The sequence below is a fragment of the Falco punctatus genome (genome assembly GCF_963210335.1).
Source record: "Falco punctatus genome assembly, chromosome: 5".
NCBI lineage: Eukaryota > Metazoa > Chordata > Aves > Falconiformes > Falconidae > Falco > Falco punctatus.
This window is the reverse complement of record NC_137584.1, coordinates 81,120,593-81,144,868: the sequence shown is the minus strand read 5'-3', so window position 1 is coordinate 81,144,868 and position 24,276 is coordinate 81,120,593. Positions and strand designations below refer to the sequence as shown.

The 24,276-nt window shown below is 40.1% G+C and overlaps 1 protein-coding gene across 8 annotated transcripts in view; it reads right to left on the bottom strand.

Moving 5' to 3' along the window:
• DISC1 (DISC1 scaffold protein) overlaps positions 1-24,276 on the bottom strand; it is a 230,003-nt gene that overhangs the window by 34,352 nt on the left and 171,375 nt on the right. For all 8 annotated transcript variants that reach the window (XM_080388867.1, XM_080388870.1, XM_080388869.1 and 5 more), the window contains one exon: positions 15,790-15,850. In XM_080388867.1, coding sequence (XP_080244993.1) covers positions 15,790-15,850 — 61 coding nt within the window. The remainder of the gene's footprint in view (positions 1-15,789; positions 15,851-24,276) is intronic.

Sequence of the window (24,276 nt, the reverse complement as noted above, 5' to 3'; positions counted from 1 at the left end):
AATTCCACACTCCCCACTCCTACCCCCACCCCCCAAAGAAAATCTAATTTTTTATGTAACACATCCAAATATTTCTCACATGAAGAGTCATTACATTCTCACATTAATATTTTTAATCTGTTTTGGGCATGTTGTATATATGCATAATGAGGTTACAACACCAATTCTATAAATTGCATGATTAAGAAAAAATGGATAAACACATTCTATTATGATGGATGGATTCTAACATTCCTAAGAAAGCTTCTCAGACCTTTCAACTTCATAAAACATTTCTTTAAAAACTCCTTCCCATTAAGACATTCAGAATTTTTCTTAGAAATAACCTAACAACAAAAAATAAGAAATAATATTACTGTAAAAATACATGGCCCCTCACAATGATCTCAGTAAACAGAAAAATGGATCTGACAGAATTTTCTGCCAAATGTTTTAAAAAAATTAAGCCTACCAGCTATGCTCATTATCCACAAGTTCTTCAATTCAGTAAAACGCTACCTACTGCATTCAGGATACTGAAGGATTAGACTCTAAACTGAAATCTAAATCTGCTAAGAATCATGACATCTTTCTCTTGTCCATAGAAAAAAAAAACCCTGATATCAGCATCCTAAGGACAAAACTACCACCTTGTATTTTATGTGAAATGTACATATTTTATGTCTGCTTTTTCTTTCCTGAAAGGCCTGTCCAAAACAAGGAAGAAGAACAATTTTTCTAGTGCTTAAAACCAATAATGGACATTTGATTAGTCTTATTAAAAAACAAGATACCACACAATACTGAACCATATTTTTGTTGTTTTCTCTTCAATCCTCCAGCCATTTGCTTTACCCAGCACAAAACTTTAATCACAGCCTGTCATCTTCTATCAATATTCAATGTCACTGTTTTATACTTAAATTATCTCCACTGGAAACACAAAATGATAGACTGCTGCAGCTGATGGTTTTCACTTTGATTCTTAATGCAAGGTGGATGTAGGAATGGGACCGACATGTTGAATGCAGAAAATTAAGTAATTTACAAGGGAAGAAGGCAGGCATCTTGTCATAAGAATTTACTGCACAATTTTGTCCCCACACTTATTGTAGAGTTTATTTTTACTATATGACCTAATCTACAATGTAAAAATTTACTACCTGCTTTCAAGGCTATTTATTCCTGTTTAAAAAAAAGGAATAGAGTAATGGCCCTCTGCCCCTACCTCCACTGAAACATCTATTATAAGTAATCTATTCTAAGAGTAAAAAACTTAACTTTGATAGATGAGGAGAAAGCTACCGGGGAATTCTTCTTATGAAGCAGTCCACATAAAGCCAGCTTTCCAACCCTTGTTTATCATTCACCTCATTCATAATTTGATAAAGCACCTTCAAGTTCGGTACTAACTCTGATAACTCAGTCTGCACCCTGCTTGCCTTTGGCTCCTACAATAACAACAAAGCCCCACAATGTCATTAAACTGTTGAGTTGGAGGGGGGGTGTGTGTGACTGGATGGGAATTCCCGGAATGAGATCTTTTTTCTGCACTACTTAATATTTGATCCCAAATCAGATTTAAAGGAGAGGTGTGAATTAAGCCCTGATTTTGGAAAGCATGCATCTCAGGAACTATCTATTCATCTAAGCCCTGCTCAAACAGCTGAGCTGCTGCACAAGCCTAAATACTTTCACGAGCTTGAACCCCACAAAGGATTCAACTTCTAGTAACTTCCACTGAAACTGAAGCAATTCAGCAGCTTTTAAAGTCACAATCAATTCTAATCCAACAAAATACATTTGTTTCCAAAAGTATGCCACGGGAAGAAAGCACGGGATTTGCATTGAGGCCACATTCTCAGCTGCCACAAATTCACACTGCTGCAATAGCAGCAATGGCTATTTATACCAAGAGAAGAATGCTTTCTTGTTGCAAAGCAATTAGAATAATGAGCCTGATCTCTTATTGTTTATTGCAGTCTCTGACCACAAGTGTTAGGAAGCATATAGAAGGTATTTACAATTCTCCCATCATTTTCATTCACCTCTGTTCTCTGATATAAAATTCAACAGTTTATAATATATTCCCTGCTCTCAAAGAATAACAGTTTTAGACTTTCAGTGTCATGTGAATTTGGGAATGTGAACCATCCTGTGTACTACTGACTGAGCGGGAATTAGGCATACATAATGATAAAAACAACAGGGCAAAAAAAAATGCCCTTTTAGGAGAGATACAATTGGGAGAGATGACATATTGTCATCATGTGGGAATTTACCTTGAAATTCAACCTTTGTAACCAGGAAGACACACCTGGAAAAAGGAAAGCGCTGGCCAAGTACTGATGTCAATAGCCGTGTGCTTACGGAATTCCTCTGAAACATCCAAGGGCACGATATGACCCACTGTAGCTGCAGGGTCAAATGAGGTCAGGAGCCAAATCCCGCTTTAGCTCAAGAAGAGCAAGAGGGAAAGGGCAGGGTCTACAGATCCTTCCTGGTTGGACGCTGTCAGCTACCACGAACCCTGCGCTGCGAACTTTACCACAAACTTTAAATTGCCAGGACCTGTGTGCCTTCCCAGATGGGCAGAGTACATTCCCAGTAGTAAGTACACTAAGTAATAAATGCTTCCAAATGCTAGTGGGAAAGACTGTCCCAGTGGCATGCAAGATAGAGCTATCCGACATCTTCATACTCATGCTATACAGGTGGTGATATTTTATTTATTTTCTACTTGTTTAATTATCATGATGCTTTTATCTAATTGGCCAGTCAGGACTTTGTGGAAAGTATCATCCAGAGGACGGGAGTATTTAGCGGCACTGCCAGACAGCAGGCAGACGACATCAGACATCTATCCTCATCTTCTTTGATTGCTCTATACCCATTACTACTGTTGATAGCAATCCTGCTCAAGAGAGATGACAAAACTTCTGAGAAATGCACAAATGGTTTCATGTCTTGTTTTCAGGGACGCACTCAGAAACAGCAGCAGTAGGAAAATACACATCTACCTCTGAACAATTTTCTTGCCAAGTGCAGAAGGGATCAAGTCTTTCTCATTATGTAAATTCACCTACACACAGACAACAAGGGGACCTGGTAAGAGAGCAAAAGCTTAATGCTGTGGACACAGAGGTGACAGCTTTGCACATCCCTCCCCCTCCTCACATAGTCATATCTCCACAACTAAGGTAGGTGAAGGTTTGCATTACATCAGCTTACGGGGAAGGCAACAGCAGGGCAGAGCTGGGCAAGGCCCAGCGATGCTGGTGGCCAAAGAGAAGCACTTTGCATGATGCACTCACCTTATCCTCAGTGAAAATAAAAGGCTGGGAAAAGCCCCACAAAATTACTGGAAGCAGTCATCTGCTTAAGCTGATGTCATTTTACCAATTTTTCAAACTCAGTCCCTAGTTTCTAAAGTGCTTCTCACCTGACACTACACTCTTAGTAAACACCTACAAATAACTCTAGGACCTCCTGCTGCACTAATTTTCTCTGTTATCTGGATGGGACGATGAAACCACTGTCCTTTGGCTTGACAGAGTATCCAAAGGTAACTCCTCCCAGCTATAGCACACTGCAAATGCATTCTCACATTGACAGTCTTGGAACTTATCTGCAAACATCCCCTGAAAATCCTAGGATGAGGCCAGTGGCTGAACACTCTTTCTGAAGCACCATGGAGCTGTGAGACAGAACTATCTCCCAGCAAAAGAATTTTTGCATAGGAAATGGAAAACTATTAGAAGCAATCACCAAAGCTCATAGTATCAACCTTCCCTTCATTAATGCAAATAGATGTTAGCGTAGCTATCTATGAGAAAAACTGTGTAGGTTTCCAAATCAAAACCAATGTATCTACTCTCAAGGAAGAAGAAGCAGCATGACGGCTGTCAGTCATGTTAGACATTCACTGTTAACAAAATGGGATCCTCTCTGCATCGACAATAACAAACCAAAAAATTGAGGAATACGAATTTCAAACTCTTAATAAAATTCATGTAATTCAATCAAATTGAAAAAGATGAGAACACAAGGAAAAGCACAAGTGATTGAAAAAAAACACAAGGAAAACATTGTTTCTGCCCCAAAACAGGGAAATCTCAGCACACTAAAGCAGCAAAGTGATGTAGAATTACTTATTCTTGATGAGGCAAGAGTCTGCAGTGGAGAGGACTACTGTGACGTTAATGAGTTTCAGTGAAGTGTTGAACTTTAGCTTTTCAGGCGTGACTGACCAGCACCAGAACAATGCAGCGTAAGAAAAAGGCATGCAGAATAAGAAAAGTTCCTAACAAAATCAGAATTACTAAACAGCTAGAGAAGCTATGAACTTTCACCACATTTTCTTTTTAAGCAAGGGCAATACTTTCTGTTTTTAGAAGGGGAGACTCAGCCTTGCCCTCTGATGATTTTTGCTATGCTGAGTATAAAGTGAATGGAAGACAAAGACCCTGGAGGCAAGCGGGGCAGGCAGGCAGGCAAGCTTGTCCGTGAATAAGCTGCAAAATCCCCTGTCACCTTGCCTTTGCCAATGCTGCACACTAACTACTGAACTTAATTCAGTAACTTCGAAAAAGCCCTAGCCTAGACAAAACCTGAATTAATGTGGACAGAGAGCTACTAAAGGCTGAGTGACCATGTACTTTGCTTTTTCTAAAGCTTTAAAAGATAGTGGAAATTGGCCCAAAATGTGACCTTTTTTTTTTTTTCTAAGCAGATCTAGTTTCAATGCTGAGATTAAATCTAACATTTTTAAATCTAAAAAGAACAGAGCTTTCCCCTACTTCTCATAAAACAGCACAGTCATGTGCCACAGTTCCCCCACCTCCCAATTAAAAAGGAAAAAAAAGAAATCAATATTTGTGATCCAGCATCCCTGAACAGGCAAAATGCCAAGAAAAGAAAAAAAGACAACAGCAACTGCTAAGCCTGTAATTCTTGTGCCCTTCTTCACTTTTTATCTTCTCACATAGAAGCCAAACAGTCATTAAAAAACGCTCAGGGCACAACATATACCAAATATACATCGGTGCAACAGTAACTCTACTAGGACTTAAAGTGGAAAAGTAAATTTTGGTTTATGTCCCCTTCCCAGAGACACCTGCTGGACACAAAATCCTCCCCATCACATCCCTCCCTTTCTGCAAAAATCTCCCTCCACAGCTTCAGCCAGCAGATGGTCCCTCAGGAATTAAGACACAGTCCTCCTCCCCTTGCAGCAAGCACTCGTTGTATCACTGCAGACCCAGAAGATCCTTGCTATGTCACATATGGGTTCCAACAATGCAATCGTCTCCTACCTTGTGGAGGCCACAGACAGAAGAAGAAATAAGGGAGGTTTTTGTTTGTTTTTATATTTCTTCTCTTGGTGGAAGAAACAGATTGCATTCTTTGCCCTCCATTTTTACTGCTCATTGAACATGCATTTCATCTATAGATGGGTATAAATATTAGTTCTGCCAGAGCTGACAGACACAGGTTGCAGGATGGGAAGCAGAAGCTGCACCCTGGCACAAGCCACGAGTTTGTCTGTCAGAGGATCTCCACTAGCACATGGCACCAGATCACCCTGAGGATGAAATGTGCATTACACTGCAGAGGAACGATTACAAATTCTAATCTGCTGCACTTCCAGAGTTGATTTCAATTTCCATCCCCTGTGGGCATTAGCTACACTTCCCACATCCAGAAACATAAGGAACAGCAAAGATTCTCCTCTTTCCTCCAGACCCAGTTAATCTAGGCTAGTCCATTTCCATTAAACAATACCATCAAATTTCTTGTGAGATTATTTAAATTTAAATTTACTAAGAGCTTCCAAGATACAATACTCTTTCAGGACATTGCAAACATTTTCAAATACAACACAAATGACTGTGAAGACAATAAGAACATTTAATGAGAACCTGTATCGTGGTCATGCAAGTCTAAGTTACCTTGAAAAAAACCACCTGCTGTGTTTAAAAGCTGAGAACATATTCTTGTAAATCAAGTGCTTTCTCATATTCCTACTATCCAGCTTCCCCAACCCCCCTGCCCCATGATATACAGAGAGGAGGCACATAAAAACAGGTGTGCTAAGGAATAAAGTTGGAAACAAAAGAAAGAAGATAAGAATAAAATTTACAAAGTGGAAATGAGACAAGTGGAATGAAAGGAGACAGAGAAGCCACAAAAAGGAAAGACCAAGAGGAGAATCAAAAAGCCCTCTCTCTTTCAAGATAGAGCAATTAAAGAACAGCAAACAAGAAAGCAGGCAAACATTTAAAGCAGAGGGGGAAAAAAAGAAATAGAGCAAGAAAGGATACTTAAGTTTTTCCTTTTTGTTAATTGGATGCACCATTGTGAAAATTAAGTTTCCAAAACTATTGAAAAAAGAGGATGTATCTCTCAAATAAGGCTGGGCCAACACAGCAACCAAAAACCCAAATTCACCTGTAATTTATTAACTACCACACTTAGTATTTCGCTTTTCATTACTCACAGCTCCCTTTATTCATGAATATTTTGGGCAAATAAACCTCCCTCACTACAATAATACTAAAACAAAAGATCAGTGGGATCTTGCCAATTTTTCCCTCCCCTACAAAAATCTATTTAAAATGCTGGGTTTGTTCACAGGTTCCTATGTTCTTGTTACCAGTTACACAGCTGAAGTGATAATCCTTGAATTCATGATATCATCACCTTTCCACAGCAAAGTAAGTGCTATGACATCAGTTGATGTTTTCAGGCTAGAAAAGAATATCAGGAAAACGTGAGCCTTTAAGAAACAATAACGCTACTTTTTTGACATTGCCTCTCATGTAAACTGAAGAATAAGACAACTGAAACAAAGCGAATGTGTTGCTCACAACAAGGCGAACTGATTCTCCAAAGTGAAGTGTTTGATCATCTCCGTATGGGTTTGGTGACACTGCAATCCTTTTTCAAGACTACTGAAACCAGACAAGTTTTTGTTGGGGATGCTGGTTAAAGGTTTTATGGGAACCCATCAGCATGATAAAACCTCACAGTATGTTCAGAAGGGACTGTTTTACTCTAAAGAGCAGCAAACCATGGTTAAGGCAGAACACCTTCAGATGTCCCAGAAGTGCGCAAAAATTTCTTCCAGTTTTGCAAATCTTGCAAGTTATTTACCATATCCACTTCCAGTAGCATCAACTTCTAATTGTGTTCTCCATTTTCAGTATTTAAGATAATCACACCAGACTTAGTCCTGTGGCCCTTTGTTGCAAGGGCAGGCAACACAAGTGATTTCACTGCCACCCAACAGCACTTTTCCAGAGAGGTAAGGGTCACCCATAAGGAACAGCTTGAAGTCACAGGCAAACAACACACTTTGGGAAACCACCCCTATATAACTGATGTTGTATCAAAAAAAAAAAAAGAAGTATCCCATACAGACAGGAACAGCAGAGAAGCCATAACGAGATGAGACAGCGAGCTATGCACCCGCAAGGACACTCAGCCTTTTTGCTTGTGCTCCAAGAGCATCTTAGACCAGCTTTGAGACCATCAGCAGTATGAAACACTGTCCCTTCAGTGTGCTGTGCTATTCAGAGCATTCATACCCAGCTCTGCTCCCAGAAACATTGCTGAAACCTAGTAAGTTTTAAAGGAGACTTAGTACGTAAGCTAACAGGATGAATAATAAGGGAAGAGAGCAACTATTTTAACTGTTCATTGTCATGAGAACTGAAATGTGATGTGATGGCAATTAATCCTGACTTGTCCTCTTATGGCATGGGACCCTCAGGACATCAGACATCTTGTCTGAAGGGATGGAGCTTAGTGAAGATCACATCTTCAAACGCATTAAAAACACTGCCTGCCTGAGAGAACCACAAGTTTCTGATACAGAATGCATGCATGGCCTAGCAGACGGAGCAACTAGGTCGCAGCCACATTTGTTCTGAGCTAGCCAAGTGACATTTGATTGAAAAGCTTAAAAAAAAATAAATCAGAGGTGTATGAGATCAGGTAAAGCACACCCTGAGCTCAACTTCTGCTTCTTCAGTAAATGCAAGTTGTCCTAATCACACACAATTCCCTTCACCTCAGTGAATGAGGAGCAGCGCAGATGAGCATACCTTACCTAGCAAGAGCAAGGCTCCACTACATTTCCTGTACTGCGTGTCCGTGAGTCATAAAAAGCCACCATTAAGATGAAAACAAACGCTGTTGAACAAAAAAGGAACCAAGACAAACAGCAAAAGAGAGTCGATTAAAAGAAGAAAGATTTTACGTACATTTGCCCAGTTACCAGGTGCTGAATCATGCAACAACAGTAAAGCACAGTCATTGCAATATCGCATCTTACTAGCAGGTGTATTTATTTGTTTTCCCATTCTTGCAGAAGAGCAGAGAAAATAGCTCAATAAAACACCTCTGTGTAATTGTCACCAGTTATTCTTTAACAATATTATTCCCCCAAAATAATTTCATGATTCTTATCTGGGAATTAGAAAAAGCCACTAAAAAGCCCCGTTTTTGTGATGAATGGAAGTCACGGCATAATCTTTCGAGGCCTGGAGAACAGTACAATCACATTAAATTCCCTCAGCTCAAGAAATGTCATCTTTACCTCGGCTGGTACAAAAAAATTGTTTCCATCCTGAGGCAGTTATGATAAGGGATTTAGAAGCCATCACCATGTGGGCCATGAGATACAAAGGAATGCACCGCCGCATATAAAGTGTCTGCTGCTCACAATTTCAGAGCTAATGTTCTCACAGCTGCGTATGACTTAGACCAGCTGGGAAGAAAAAAGGGACTAAATGAGTCACTAGAAAGATCTAATATTTTGTCTAACCTGCATTTAACACTCCTGCAGCAGAACTGTTGGTAAGCAAAATAAGATCAGATCATTATCCAGCAAGGGACAGGGGCTGTGTGCTCTCTTGGAAGCGCACTAGAACACACACAGTCTTGGGGGGAGGTAGGCAAAGATGGTATTTCAGTCCTATCTGTGCACTCCTAAGACACTACCAGCAGCTGAAATGACCCTCAGTGCAACCGAGGCAGGTCACAGGTCACACAAAATTACTGCAGGCCATCTGGTACTCCCAGGCATGTCTGCGCTGCTGCGTATACGAGAGGGAAAAGCTTTTTGGAAAGCCTTACTCAGCAGCCTTAGCACAGTCCTCCTCCAGGCTTTCAACACCACGACGTGCAGAACACCAGCAGCCCGAGGTGGAACCTTACCCTTACAGAAGGTAAGGGTCTGTAGATGGCCACAGAGGGGCTTTGTCATTAAAACACTTGATATTTGCAAGCTTGTACTTGCAGGTTTGGACAACTTGCAGGTTTTGTTGCTCCTCAACAGCATGGCATCGGACTCCAGGCAGGACTTTGGGTGGACGCAGGAGGCTAAAAAGCTCCAGTTGGATACAGGGACCCAACCTTGCTGCAGAAAATCATTTCAGTCTCAAGAAACACTTAAATGCCTCATTGTTTAATTAGCAATAAAGGCAGCTCCTTCTGCGGTTTCTGCTGCCTCAGGGTTCAATTCTCCATGACAGGTCTGGCCCTCACACACCCTGAGTACATGCAGAAGGATGAACGATGGTCCCAGGATCTTTGGTTTCTCCTGATGTTTCATTTGCTCTCTGCCTTCCTCCCCCTTAAGATGTATTTTTGCTTCTAAGATGCTCCTTCATTAAATACCATATCTATCATTAATTGGTCAAGCTATGGTTCAGGCATAACTTTCACATTAACATGTAACGCCACTCAGGAAATACGTGGTAAGCCAAAACCCCTAGTTCTTAGGGCAAATGTCAAATCATTCCCAGCACACAAAATGAAATCTGAAGATAACGCTCTCTTCTAACAATTCTGCCACATTTACTCCATCTGCTTAGGAGTGCAAACTTTCACAGATGATCAGTTTCTAATAAGTTTCACAAGGGCCATGTATCCCAAATATGCTTCTACGGATATCTAGCAGATGGATGCTTGAAAAATAAAAGCATTGTTATTTCATCCTAAATCTCATAAAGCTGATTTGCACCATTAATTTAACCTTATTTTTCTTTGGTATAAAGGAGTATTTAAAAAAAAAGTACAGAAAGGAAAGTATAAAAAAAATGTTCTTATTTTAAAATAAAATGGCTTATTTCCTTCTACTACTACAAGAACAGCACAGCAGTGTCTCCAAAGGCAAGACTGAGCTAAAAAGCCTTTGGCTGCATGTTTCAGTGATGTAATCAAATTCCTGATTTTGCAAAGCATTTTATAAGGTAATTGTATTTACTGTGGAACATTTACTAGCTTCTGCCAGGGCAGTGGTCTGAAAGATAATTATTTTTTTTAATTTTACCTTGTTCCACACTCTTGTTTTCATTTCTTCAGCTACCAAATACAGTGCTCAGACAGATCAATCTTTCCATGCACACGCATTCTCACAGCTCCCTCTGCAACAGAAGGGAAATAGACTGAAGCAAGGACAGAGATATAAGGAGATGCAGGGAACACATAAATTGTGACAGACACAATTGCGCAGGTCACATGACTTTCATTGAGATATGTAAGAACTAGCAAAAAACTCAGATTATGATGATTTTTCATGCAGAAATACATATAAACGGTTTTCTGCTCGTTTCAAAAGAGACTATTTCTTTGGTTTCTTCAAAAACAAGTGCATATTTACAAACCACAGTTTAGACTTGGATTCTCACATCTAAGTACCTAAATAAAAGTAACATGGTACTCTCCACTGATTTTAAAGGTGTTTATTGATACTCCACATTTTGCAAAATCCAGCTGCTTTTATTTAAGCATTGATTTAGGAGACAGCATTTAAGCACAAAATCCCAACCCAAATCTTCTGCTCTTATGGCTTTATAGCTCTCTTTTCCAGGCTAAATTCATGACCCTCAACCATTTACATGACTTAAGCTCATTTATGACAGAACTTGGTGGTTCTTAGAGTTAAATTGTCGAAGCCTGCTTTAGTCGCAGTAATGATACAAAGCCCCAGCAGATCCCTCCCTTGGAATGGAAAGAAGTGGGATGAAGAAATACACTTTCTGTTAAAGAACAAGGGTGTCACAAGAAGATGCTCAGCTGACTCTCAATGAGCTAGATCAGACAACTATACTAAACTTCTCTTCTTGAATGGCTCAAGTGATGAGCTGAATTTATCCGAGCAAAATTTCTTGCACTACAGCTATTCAGGCAGACGTCTTCACTGAACACAGTTTCATAATCCTAACTATAATCACTTTTGCACATCTCCTGTTTACTAACAAAATGTAAGTGATTTGCAAGGGCTACCATGGAAGACATGGCAATGGTGTTTACAGTCTCAAAAGAGCAGCTAGTAATTTAATATATAAACTCTAGCCGTGGCTTGATGTATATTGGTGACTGAAAAAGAGACAGGCTGAAGGGTTATTACATGTGCTATTTATTTATTCTTTTCTTGAAGGACACTGTCCTCAACAACTGTCAATCCCCTGCTCAGAAAACAAGCTATATTTTAAAAGGAAAAAACAACGTCACATAATCTGTATACTTAATGGGTGGTTAGTCGTCTTTGGGGTGAAATTATCAGATACTGGACATATTTCCTGTTTTGTCAATGCATATTTTCCCTTTTTTTCTGTATGTACAAGGCTATTAAGAGTACTGTTCTTAACCAAACAGATTAACATTTTATTATGCTACTTGAGAACAGACGCATTTTGTAGGGTGCAGTCAAAAGTACTGCATTTGTTTAAACAAACAAAAAAAAGGCACTCCAGTGAATAAGCTAGGTTCCCTCCCCCACCTCCAAAAAAGGAACAAAAAAAATTTAGAAGAAGGATATGTTCCAAACTTGTCTTAAGAGACTAAACAAAAGAGGAAAAAAAAAAAAAAAGGGGGGGGGGGGGCGTGGAACACGACGCGACACAACTTTTTAATTTATAAAATTGATACTTTAGCCTGAATCTTTATTAAAGCTGTTTTGGTCTGAGTTTTCTTCATTAATTCTCTTCTACTATAAAAGTGATCAAAAATTACATTTCTGACAGTTCTACCATATGTGAAGCTGTATTTTACATTGAAGGGTTTTGAATCTAGGTTATTTCTATTTGAAACATTACCTACCAAAATTATTTTAACTTTAGAAGCTTATTTGAATTAATGCTGCACAGACTTGATCCTCTATTGTTTTCCAAGGCATCCAAAAAAAGTGCATCAATGAGCCAGATGTAAATTCTACCTCTGTCTACAATGTAAATATAAAACTTATTTTTTAAACTTTCCTTAGAGAGTCTTTCTTTAAGTTAGGATATATATCTATATTAAGGAGTAATCTGAGCATATATATGAAGACCCAAAAAAAGCGAAAAAGTCTGTCAAGTTACTTCTCTAAGAGGAGAGAGGAGGGGAAAAAAAAGCCTCTTGGGCTCTTACTTACTTTTTTTAATTACTGAAGCTGTAAAGCAGGTGTAGTTAATTACTTAAAGTCCAAAGAACCTTTAAAAAACAAGTATCTATAGCCACTTTATTAGCATAAATATAAAAAGATTTTAAAGCTGTAGTATCTTAGAGACTTCTTTCTGGTAAAATCACTAGAGATTTTCTCTACCCACCAACGTTAAAAGAAATTCTTAGTCCTTAATTACTTGGGATAAACTATTTTTAGAATAAAACCGTTTGCACATATTGAAAAACTGTCACTGGTTCAGGACTGAATCTTTCCTATCTGGTGTTCCTCAGGGGTTGGTACTGGCACTAGTGCTGTTTAATATCTTTGTCGGCAACATGGGCACTGGGATCGAGGGCACCCCCACTCAGCAAGTTTGCCAATGACACCAAGCTGTTGGGGTGGTTGGCACGCTGGAGGGAAGGGATCCCACATGGAGGGACCTTGACAGGCTTCAGAGGTGGGTCCATGTGAACCTAATGAACTTCAACAAGGCCAGGTACAAAGTCCTGCATGTGGGTGGGGGCAATCCCGAGCACAAATACAGGCTGGGCAGAGAATGGATTGAGAGCAGCCCTGGGGAGAAAGGCTTGGGGGTGCTGGTTGATGAGAAGCTCAACACGGCCCAGCAAGGTGTGCCTGCAGCCCAGAAAGCTGACCGTGTGCTGGGCTGCATCAAAAGATGCGTGGCCGGCAGGTCGAGGGAGGTGATTCTCCCCCTCTGCTCCGCTCTCATGGGACCCCACCTGGAGCACTGCATCCAGCTCTGGGGCCCCCAGCATGAGAAGGACATGGACCTGCTGGAGCGGGTCCAGAGGAGGGCCACGAAGATGATCAGAGGGCTGGAATGCCTCTCCTATTAAGACAGGCTGAGAGACTTGGGGTTGTTCAGCCTGGAGAAGAGAAGGCTCTGAGGAGACCTTACAGCAGCCTGTCGGTACCTAAGGGGCCCGGCCAGAAGGCTGGAGAGGGACTTGTCACAAGGGCCTGTAGCGATAGGGCAAGGGGGAACAGCTCTCAACTGAAAGAGGGTAGATTTATATTAGATACTAGGGATAAATTCTTCACTGTGAGGGTGGTGAGGCACTGGAACAGGCTGCCCAGGGATGGGGCATCCACAGCCCTGTTGAACCTGCTCTAGTGGAAGGTGCCCCTGCCCATGGCAGAGGGGTTGAAACTGGATGATCTTTAAGATCCCTCCCAACCCAAAGCATTCTGTGATTCTGTGATCCCCAGGCTTGGCCAGCACTGCAGTGGATTTTTTGGGGGAGTTTTTTTGTTGGGTTTATTTGGTGAGTTTTAGGGATTGTTGTTGTTGGGGGGTTGTTTTGGGTTTTTTTATTAATTCTTAAGGGCAGGAAGGAAAATATTGCAAGTTTGGCAACACTGCAATAGTCTGTTAGAGAAGCTGATGGCAAGCTCTGAAGTGCGTGTTAAGTGCACCAGTACGGTTGCAGCAATATACTTGGACTTCATGTATCTGGGTCTTCAACATATGCTGGGAAGAACACTTACCTTAACAGCAAAAGTCTGAAGCCTGTAGCCTGGCTGCAGTGGAGAATCTAGACTGAAACAGGCCTATGTGGTACTGAGGAAAACCAACCCTTGCAGACAAAAGCAACAAATTATATTACAATATTCCACAACTCTTACATCTGCTATGGGAAGTTTGAAATGGTCGAATACTGTTCATAATAAAACGCTTCTAAAATACAAAGCAGTGCCAAAAAGAGGGTTTAACTTGTAATCCTCCCCCTGAAACGATACTCCCCACAGAAGCAGGTTGAATACCAGCAATTCAGCATGGAACTTTCTCCCAAACAGCAAGAAGAGGGGAAAAAAAAGCTGCAAGCTCATTAACAACACCTATCAAAACACATAAAAATGTGTTGCAACTTAAGGTACTGATGCAGAAAAGTCCACGTAGACAACTCAAAAAGCACTAAAAAAGCATAAATAAAATGAACCAGAGCTGCAAATTCTGTGTGACAAATCCTCAGAAGGAGAAAAAGAACTATATAGATTCTCAAATTATTTAATACTTAAAGAGAAATTTACTTCCTTCTGGGAGCCTGGTATGTCAGTTAAATCCATACAGCCTAGAAACATCAATACATCTTGTTATACCTTATATTTTATTTTTTAATAAAAAGCAGGGTTTTCAAAAAGACAACCCACAGAATATTCCTAAGACTTGTCTTACACTTATGGATTGGAGTATGTGGAATATAAATGTTATTAAGAGGAGGTCAGGCAGCACACAAGACACACAGCTCGATCTTCAAGGTTTGTTTTCATCATTTTTCAACCAGCTCTGAACTACTTTTAAATTTAAAGAGTTATGCAAAAGAAATACTTCTATATTTAACAGTATGAGTGCGCAAATCTAAAGATCTACAACCCTTTCTTTATCAATACAACAAAACAAAAAAAAAAAGAGTGCAACAAGTTTATTAATTATACTTGATCACTCATAGAAATGGAAGTGGTGCTAATTTGGCAAGTTGTGTTTTATTAAGACACAAACTCCAATTACAGCCTACAAAAGCCTTTTCCAATGCAAATATTCTTGTGCAAGGCAAAGTCCACTAACATAGAAGATTCCATTACAACAGCACTACAACATTTGCTAACTGTATTTCAGGGAGGAGCCTAAAATTTGAGAGTTGATCTAAAGCCCCCGTCACACAGCAAGAGAAGGAAATATAAACGCTAGCATTTGTTTACCAATTAAAAAAAAAAAAAAAGGCATACAAATAAGTAAATTCTGCATTAGGATTCAGTTCTTAAAATATCTCCATTATTGTCTTGGTTTCTATTTGCTTTCCACAATCCCCCAACATGGCATTCTTTCAAAACTGTTATATAAGAGTCACTGGTTGTAGAAGATGCCCAGAATTTTGGTAAAGGATTCCTTGGCTCAGCTCAAAGCTGGGTTTTGCATAGGAACAGAGGGGTGATTTTTCAGCCAGCTCTCACATCCCCAGGGCTTCTGGGTGTTCAAAGAGCTCACCCCGCTGATCACAGCACCCGCAGGCGGAGCTGGAGATATGCACACCAACTGCACCCATGGTCCCTTTTCTCTGGCTGTACCACCACTGCTCCAGAGCAGTCTAGACAGCGCAGCCATTCTTGCTTTTACCTGCATCCATTGGCAGGCTGGTGGCAAAGCTGCTGAACACAGCCACAGACAGAGGTCTTCATAACAACACTTGTGGGCTTTTCCAGCTTTGAATTATTTTTTGGTATTATTCTAATGCAAGTTCCAAAACATTCCCTGACGCTTTTATGCCTATCAGTGCTGCGTTAAAAAGCATTTTTTAATTTTCAAAGGTTTCCATGGTTTCAAAAAAAGGTTTCAAAGGTTACATCCTTACCTATGTAGTTTATCCTCCAGCATCTCCATGTACTTTTCAGCATTTTCTTTTACACTGGTCACTGCAAAATCGAAGTCAAAGTTAGACAATGGTGTAACTGTATAGTTTTGTATTTTCTTTTTAAACCAACTCATCTCTTACCCACAAATTTTACACATATCAATTAGAAATGAGATATTCCATTAATCTTTTCCACATTCAAATTACAGCGTGGGTGTTTTATCCCTTTTTTTCCCCTTAAAAGTCTATTGTATCTGTATTGCACTAATATAACCAGTAATTAATGCATTAACCTCTTGGTTGTGCCAGAAAAACTGTGAGATTAACAGAGGCACAGTTTATACCAGTTTCCTCCTGACAAAAAGGAGAAAAAAAAAAACCAAGAAAAAGAAAAAAAGAAAATCCACACAGCTAGGTCCTCACCTTTACCTCAGGAGAAACAAGCAATTTGTCAGTCCATGCACAAAAGCCCTTTAAAATGTTATGAATTCTGTATTAAACTTCTGATAGAACCAAAACACTACAGAATGGAAAGAACTACCATTCAAGATCATTATGTGATTTTTTTTTTTTTTTTTTTTTTTTTGTGGTTTGGGGTTTTTATTTGTTTGTTTTTAAACTTGGCACCTAGATATTGCCTGCATATGAGTCCCTTCTTCACTTGGAAGAACCCCCCATAAACTACCTACCGTAACACGCAATAATAAAGCCGTTCTTTTGGATGACCCTTGGTACTCCATCATGGGTACAAATGGGGGAAAAGGTAAATCCCCTTCCAGGAAAACAGAGACTTCTAAAGGATAACAATTTTCACATTATGATAACATTTTTCCCCCTCCCTAACAGATGCTTGCCAACCCCAAGTCTAGTAGGAGTGTAAATCAGTTGGTTACTTTTAAATTCTTAATTTGTTGTAAAACAATTAAATATATTTTGTATGAACATGCATTCTACATAGCATCACTGTTTTTACAGGCAAAGCTTGCTGCATGGATCAGGTACCCTATAAATTTACTCATCTTTCTCCCCCATCTTCCCTACAATACAATGCCTCCAAACACAGCTTACACATATCAAGTTCTTTGTGTATTTCTCACTTTCCCCTCTTATTTTTTGTAATTTTTTTCTTAATAAAGTAGAATGTCACACACTAAAGCCTAATCTGAAAACCTGGCATTAACAAAATCAGCTGTAGTAAAGCTGTGTTCATACACACATACGCAGGAGTTCACTAACGGCAACCCCTTAGGTAATGCCATTAGCAGCAAACATCAGGGTCAACCCAACATTGACTGTCTGCAGAAGGGGGTGTTCACCTGGTCACACAGCAGTCACACATCACTGAGGCAGTCCGCATCCCAATAGCAAATACAGGACACATTTTGCAAAGCTGGTTTACTTTTGTTTTTTTCTTTATTTTATGAGAGTTTATCGAATTAGGAAAAAAACCAAAAACAAAACCAAACCACAACATCCCAAAAAACCTACCAAAAACAAACCAAACCCAAAACAAACCAAACAAACCAAACACACACCAAAACCCTAGTACTCTGGAAAGCACCACAATTTTGTCCATAACATCTTTAACCCAGGTTCAACATCAGACAGGTTCTGCAATACATCGCCTTGACCTACCAGGATTCTGGAAGATTATAGTGTACATAGAAAACTGCATTCATTTATACATTCACAGACCCATCTCACCATTAGAAGAGTGCTGGTGAATGTCACACAAAAGGTTATATAAGGATTTTTGCAATGGTACTGGAGAGTAAATAAGTTTCCTTAGCTTGTAGCAGTTCTATAACAACTGCAGGGCTCAGTCAAAGTTCTGTTTCCTTACCATGCTTTTATTCCTACGCTTCCTGCAGAACTGCAGAGCGCCTGCAAGTCTGCAAGTCCTCCTTTAATGACACACTACAGCTTTATATAAACTACCATCACTCTTTCCAAACTCCCTGTCCGTCAATCCCCAATGAACTGACCTGAGGTCCAGCGCATGCTTTGATAGCAGATAGCTTAAAGATGTATGGCTGCCGTACTTCCCCTTCTCTTGCCATTGCCATAATATCCTTCAACGTGAGCTGTTACAACTCAGGGGCTTATTCTTCCAGATAATAAAGTCAGCAGATATTATTAATTTTTGTAGAGGGATGAGGAAAGGTGGAGAATCTGTTTCACACTCACTTTGTTTCTAACCGATATAGTGACTTCTTATGTTACATGAAAGATAAACCTTGCTTTCAATTTCTCCTGCTGTGCTTGTCACTTTTTAATTGGGTATGATCTGATAGAGTAATTCACACTTTCACAGTTCAGTCCTGCCCCTACACACAATTTTGCAATGCCCTTGAAGCACACAGCTTAATACATCAGCATTATTCAATGACAAAAAGTAATGGACAAGAATAAACCACTAGTCAAAAGTAGGTCAGCAAAAAGCTAACACTCATTTGGAAATCACCTCACATCACTAAACCCTACTCTCTCCTGTCAAATGTTTTAACTACATTAAAAGAAATGCAAACTTTGCTGCTGAAAGAGAAAGCTCCCCAGACTAGCTTTGTCTTCTTTTGCATGTAATTGGAAGAGCTGTGACCTGGAGATTTTGCTGGAAGGAAAACACTGCTTTAAAACCTGATGGAGGTTACTTCCCTTGCAACAAACTGCAAGCAGCACTGCAACAACTACAATACTTTCAGCCTTTTAGATCATCCATTTGAAAGAGAAGACAAGCAACAAATTAGCAGATTTTTTTTTGTTCTAATTTAATGAATCTATTCACCGTCACTTCAAAGCAGAAAGATGCAAACAGGAAGCTCTGTGTGTCTTCAATCAAGCTAAGAAAGTACTAGATGACAGAGGGGGAAAAAAAAAGTAATGATAATTTATGAGATGCTTTTCTGCATAAACATGCCAAATGGTTTATTTTTACATTTAAGTGAATGCGATTGCTTTTTTCTTCAGTTCTCTGGGGATTTACATGCTTAGCTCATATTGGCCTTGAGGGGAGTTATTAAAATAAAGAAGTATAAATACTCACAGAAGATCAGACACCAGGGTATTTGCTAAGATTAAAAATAGACTTTTCTTGTGAAGCCTTAATTGAAGAAAAGTGATTCAGCATTTCTTTCTCTTATTTTATCATATATTTTTCTTCCTCCTTACAGCAGCAAACAAAGTCCAGATTAGAATCAGTCCTGGTCAGGCGGCACTGAAGGGCAGTCGTGAGCTCCTGTGCTGGCCTTTTAGATGTTACAGAGAATAAATCTGCCATTTTAGAAGCTGTATAAATATCTTCCAATAATTAAACGTATATAGCAGTCTTTTAAAATAATATCGTGTGTTCCTCTTCTGAAAGCAGCCCCACTGGTGTAATGCTTTCTATTACTTACAAATACTATGTGAGCCTGTACATGAAGATGTATCATCATTTTTATTCTCCGGTCTTAATCCACACAAACTGAGCTTACAAAGACCTACAGACCACAACACATGCCTTGGATTCTATGATCAATATTTTCAAAAGCTTTCTAAAACTGAGTATCTGACTGGAGACACCTTGAACCCAGTGCCCACATGAAAGCGCCAGATGCGGATGCTTGGCACTTCAGGAGAACAAGTCTTCAAAACTGAAGCAGGTGTCTCAAAAAATTGGTAGCCAATATCACAGTAATTTTTAAGCGCTAGCCCACAGGTTGTAGATCTCTACCAGACAAGTAAGCCACAAAATGAGTTCCAGAAATACAAAGTCAAAAGTTAATTTTTTGCCTTCTGGTCTAAAAAGCAATTTCTTTATTTATTTATTTGTTTTGGGGTGGGGGTGAATACCGACACATCTTTTCACACAAAATTAAAGGTTGGAACAGCCAATGACTGCTAGTAGATCTAGACCCAGCATGAAAAGAACTGCCAGACATTACCTGCCTGCACAACCAACCTGAAGCCTGTACAATTAGCCTCTCCGATCCATAAGCATTACACTCCTCCTCAAATACTTTATTAGTCAGACAAAGCAAAACTCCCACCGGTTTCAATGAGATTTTTACCTGATTTAAGGATCTAGGATGAGGTTTGGCTCTTAAGAAGAATATGAAACCAGAAGTAACTGCACAGACGTGCATTGATCCACCCAGAGTAAACTCTGAGGACAGAATTAGGTGTGAACAAGGTTGACAGGTTGCTTGTCGTGTCACTATTCTATTTTTTAAATGTAGAAATTATTATTAAGGCTAAGAGAAAAGTGAAAGCAGAACGTGATCAGTTGAAAGTATCTGATCTTTTCTGTCACGGAAGATGTGCTGCACTAATGTGTGAAGTTGGGGTCTGAAAAACTGCAGAATGGCTTCGATATAATTAAAGGTTAACTTGAAAAGCCAGTCAAACTTCAGAGATGACACCTCAGCTGCCCAACTACATGTCAAGATGATTTATCAAGCCCGAGTAACAAGATTTTGGATTACAGAATGGCAAGGAATTCTGCATCTTGCAGACAGGCAGGGGAAAAACCCAAAGAACAAGCTCTGCTTAAAGAACAACAGCCTCTCTCTAGAGCATTATTGCCAGGGAACTCAAGCAGAAAGAAAAGGAAAGGCCAGGATTAAAGAGAGGAAAACAGGTGCCTTGATAGAGACGTGTGAATACTCAAAAAAAGCTCACACTCTGGGTGAGGTCAATCAACCAAATTCTATGCTGGTTCACTGACTGTCTTCTCGTAATGAAGTAAATCCTGACATACATAGTTACTCACTATCTCTTCCAGCAGTTGTGGTTTGTCCTAAAGGAACGTGCTAATCCTAAATATCACTGCAGAATAACACAAAATGAGCCTGAGTAAATTACTGCCACCAGAGATGAGGTCGCCAAAATTTAGAAGTCTAGATTGGCTATTCCTTGAATAGGAAGTTTACATGAAGGTGAACTGGAAAAAAAAATTGGTACTGAACATCTATGAAATTAAAGCCACGCATTTAAAGACATAACTCAATCTTACTTGATGGAGTTGAAGACATTATTTGGCTAAGTGGGGATGATTCCATAACTCAACCACAAGATATTTTTTTTCTTCCTTCTGAAAACAGCTGACCTGGCAACCAGGATAGTGTCCTGTCACACAAATGCAAAGCTGTGCTTTACAGTGACATGCCACCAGCACATTCAAACACAGCAGTTCTGCTGGCACTGAGCTGTGTGAATGAAGCGGGGCTGCTAGACAGCCTTAATCCCTCTGGATAGAGGAGAGTCTGCAGCAACTGTTGGGTGATTTGGGAATGTTGAGCTTATCATAATTCCATCCCACAAGAGGACAGGGGGCTTTCAGGGATCTATTGCCAAATGCCACTCCACTGCTTTCACAGCTCTCAGAGGGATGCAGTACGTTGCATCTTGTCCATACGAGGATTTCCGCCATCAGCTTCAGTTGCCTCTCCAGTGCTAGATGGTCAACTCCTCTGATATATATGAACAACCAATTAAAGGTTCTAGCTTGAGCATCACTGTCTTAAAATACTTTGCCCACTTGTACACTTAAAATATATTATACTGCTACTTCATACTCTCAGTCTCTGTAAAAATATATGAAGAGTAACGAAGAAATACAAAACTGGCAGAACACAGGACAGAAGAGCATTTTCCCACTCATGCTGCACTGAAACAGGAAAAGAGGAAAAGTACAGAGTGAACAATTCAGCTTCCTCAGGAAGTTCCCTTTGGGGTTGCTGATACAGAAGGACTACTGTTAACTTTCTTTCCAACACGTGGGTACACCCTGAACAGGAGGAAGGGTTCAGTCTAACCTCTAGACATGCTGGGAGTGGGTGGGCACTGCAATACCCAAGACAATCAGCTTCCTCTCTTTAGGAGACCCCAGAAAGGCCAAGTACCAGTTCATTTGGAGAGACAGCAGCGTTTTGCACATAGCAAATCAGACAAAGAACATGCTCCATCTGCTTGTTTCTCTGCCTCCAAGGCTCTCAACATATTTACAGCTGGCTTAATTTGTAGGCCTTGTTACAACAATGAATTTGAGCCTGCAATGAGTCAAGTGATATCTTGCCTTTGACATAAAAAAATACAGCTAAAAATACATACTGTATAGAAATTACTGATTTTAACAGAAAAGCCACTTGCTGCCCTCAAGTTAGATGTCAGGGCAGATATAAGGTATAGAAAGTCTCAGCATGAACAGTTTGGCAAAGAAATAAAAACCAGAAAACTAGACTTATAAAGGGAAATGACAGGAGGTGCCAGCAGCTCTGCCTGTAACAACTTACAATTCTGCCTCTCTGGGCATGGCGTAAAAGGTTTGCAGAGCATAAGGGGGAGGGATGGGGAGAAACGGCCCCACATAAAAAGGCCCATTTGAGAAACAGACATTCCCAGAATCTACCTCCTGAACCTTCTTCATTGTATGTGGTATATTTCATCCAAAGAGACAGGTGACCCTTCAAGCTCTGTGATGATTAAATTGCCAAAATTGAAGAGAATTACCGTACTTTCACAGGGTTGCTACGCTTCTTTCAGATTTCTGTAAAATCTGGCGAGCCTGACACACGGTAGTTCCTCCTGTGCTATATGTGGGACACAGCAGGGGGAAGGAGGCAAATTACTTGCTAAATACTTTCAGCAAATAATCTACCTTTAAAAAAACAAACAAAAAAACCCCCTCAGCTAAAATTATACACATTTTTTTATTATGCAGTATCAAAAAAAGCAGGCTGTTTCTAAATTAAAGGGGCAGTAGGCGAAGTGTCGGCCCAGCAGTGACCAGGGCACTGAAGTTACATGGCAACAGACCTGCCCCGAACCTTTAAGAGGCTCTATAAAGTGTAGGGAGGATTATAAAGGGAGTAGCGCAAGACCACCCATCTATCCAGCCCCAGGTCTGGGAGCAGCCTCCAAGCCTTCCAACTTAAACTTCTCTCCTGCACATGCCACCTCCACAGTAACCACAGGCCAGGTGCAGAACCCCCATCACAGGTTTGGTTACTTTTCCACAGATGATTCAAAAGCTACATATGTTTGGGGTGCACCAAACAGAGCTTTAAATTGGCTGCAGACCTGGAGAAAAACATTCCTGCTTCTTCAGACGCTTGGTACCTACCGGATGGCAATATTCTCACTGCAGGGAACTCTTAACTCCAACCCAAAGCATCTCTCTGTTTTACACTGCTGACATCAATAAGCCAGCTTCCCCCAGAAAGGTTTTCTTCATTACAGACGGGTTTTACTTTATTTAGAATGAGTTAAGATGTGGAACCATGCACAGCTGTTAGCTCCAGAGTGACTGTATAGCGTCACTTCTGGAAGGATGCTGGAGATACACACTGAGAACATCCTCGGGGGAGAGGCCCCTGAACTCTCCTACAGGCAAGGCGAGGCTTGTTTTACTCTCCCACCCCATCCCATGGATAGGACCCTCCTGTTTTGCAAGCTCCTCTGCAGCCACCCAAGTCACTGTTTACACAGAACAATACACAGTAATTTATAATTTATCAATGCACCTTAGCATTGAAAACATCAGACCCATTCCAAAAAAACACGTGGAAAGTTTCCTTCACTTTCATTCCCATTTCTCTTCCATTCTTCCTTGAGCAACTAGGGATAAATGAAGGGGAAGGCTTACATTTTTCTTTGTGTGTTCTCTTGCCTGGTTTTCCTCTCTGCCTGTTTGCAACCTATTACTTCAATCCTCTGCTAACCATCTGTTCAGATCCCGCCCCCTCCCTCCCCAAAAAAAACCAACCCAAAACTTTTCTTTTTTCTCATTTCTTCTCTCAAAGCAACGCCTGAACATCAAGGAGAGCCATGCATCCAGCTTGCCCTCTGTGGATTGTCAGCAGTCACAAGAGATCATCTGGAAACCATTACACAAGCTAACAAGGCAACCAGACTCAACATGTGCATGGGCACCAAAAGAGTTCAAACTGGTTACTGAACTTGCCACAAGTTTTTCCTGAAAGTAAGATTTATTTTAACACTGTTAGATTAAACAAAAAGACCAGAATGAGCCATTTATATAGCTATCCAAGGCAAACAACAGAGAACAATCAGCCTTTATAGAGCGGGTAAGCTCCATGACAATCACTGACAACACCTAATACCTGTGTTATGAAAAGGAGGAACAGTTCAAACTTTTTTTTGTCTGAGGAGACAAACAGTAAGACAAGTAAAATTGCAATTCAATTTCTGGCTTAACAGGATACCTTGTGGCTAGCTAGTAGGGATGATGCATAGACCATCGGACATATGTCACAGCCATTCAGCAATATCAAGGCTTCTAAAACATCCAGTAGATGGTTCAAGTTCCCCAACTTAATTGTTCTGCTGAACTTTCAGGTACTAACTATTACTCCTAATGTTTTAGTCCCTGAATTGCAACCAAAAATTTATATTAAATTAGTAACCCACTATATTAAATTAGTAACCTACTTCGGCTTTTTAATTTAAGTTCACAAAAGAAAGATGGTCAAAGATTTCTTTGAACCT